At 38.1% G+C, this 1,185-nt stretch overlaps 1 protein-coding gene across 1 annotated transcript in view; it reads left to right on the plus strand.

Annotated features, from left to right (window-relative positions):
* Window positions 1-1,185, plus strand: part of LOC107096029 (adhesion G-protein coupled receptor G5-like) — a 50,494-nt gene that overhangs the window by 43,956 nt on the left and 5,353 nt on the right. Inside the window, exons 11-13 of the mRNA XM_015392483.1 lie at window positions 570-612; window positions 698-804; window positions 949-1,064. Of these exons, the coding sequence (XP_015247969.1) occupies window positions 570-612; window positions 698-804; window positions 949-1,064 (266 nt within the window). The remainder of the gene's footprint in view (window positions 1-569; window positions 613-697; window positions 805-948; window positions 1,065-1,185) is intronic.

The raw sequence follows: 1,185 nt of genomic DNA on the forward strand, positions 1-1,185 counted from the left end.
ACTCATTTAATCATCCAAAACGTTATGGAACACATTAATTAACTGAAAAATGTTGCATAGTGTGCATTTAATCAGAAAAATAATCGACAGATTAATCAAATTGCAAAATACTTGTTAGTTGCAGCCGTATTTTGAATATCACAGTTTTAATGTTTTGATTTGTAAACTGAAAACCTTTATTTGTATTTTATGTTTTGGTCTCTGTAGAATTAGCTTCAGGTCAGCGGCTGTAAAATGTCGTCTTACTATAAACACTCATTGTTCACTTTAATTACTTTATGTCAGTGGTTGGGAGGATGGGGGGGGTGTCAGTGATCTTTTCACACAGTTCCACCCTTTTGTTTATCACACAGAGCTCCTTAGAGAACACACAAAAACCACCTGTAGGTTTCTGAGCTGCTCTCATATCTCGCTAACCCAAATGTCTGCAGGTGACATATTGCGGCAAAGCACGCTATCTCTACCAGAAATGGTGTCAAGAAACAGTTTATTTCTGCTGCAGCAGTTGGTGTTACAGTCAAACATCCAGGTTTTCTCTCTCTGAATAAATTATTGTTATTTTTTTTCAGTGGAACTATAAAAGGAAATGTGTTTCCTGGGACACTCTGAAAGGTTGGAAGTCTTTATTTTACAGTCATGAAACCTTTTTGCTTTAATTCAGCACAGTGTTTTCATGGGGTTTTGTTTCCTGGTGCAGATCCCTTGAAGGTGAACTGGTTGGTGGATGGATGCATGACAAAACGGAAAGGAGCGAAGCACACGGTGTGCGAGTGTGACCATCTGACTTACTTCTCAGTGCTGGTGGTGAGGCTTGATGCTCGTAATGATCTTTAAGATAAAATAAAACAACTCTTGTTTTAGTTTCCTTATCTTTTAACATTGACCTACTTTGCTTTTTTTGTCTTACAAACACCCTGATGTTCTTCTCATTGCACTGTTTTCTTTCAGCAAATGGAGCTTAAACCAGTGCGCCACCTACTGGCCCTGTCTGCCATTTCCTCTGTGGGCTGTGCTACATCCTTCATCAGCTGTGTCGCCGTCATCATCTTTTTCTGCAGGAACAGGTTCAACCACTTGCTCAGTTATATTAAGTGCTTTTTTTATTTCATGATAGTTTATGTATCTGGAAGTAAATTTGGTAACCAAAGAGATCATAAATTATTGTATTTTCACTCTAGAACTAAA

This window comes from Cyprinodon variegatus, unplaced genomic scaffold, assembly GCF_000732505.1.
Source record: "Cyprinodon variegatus isolate N-32 unplaced genomic scaffold, C_variegatus-1.0 Scaffold593, whole genome shotgun sequence".
NCBI classification, from domain to species: Eukaryota; Metazoa; Chordata; class Actinopteri; order Cyprinodontiformes; family Cyprinodontidae; genus Cyprinodon; species Cyprinodon variegatus.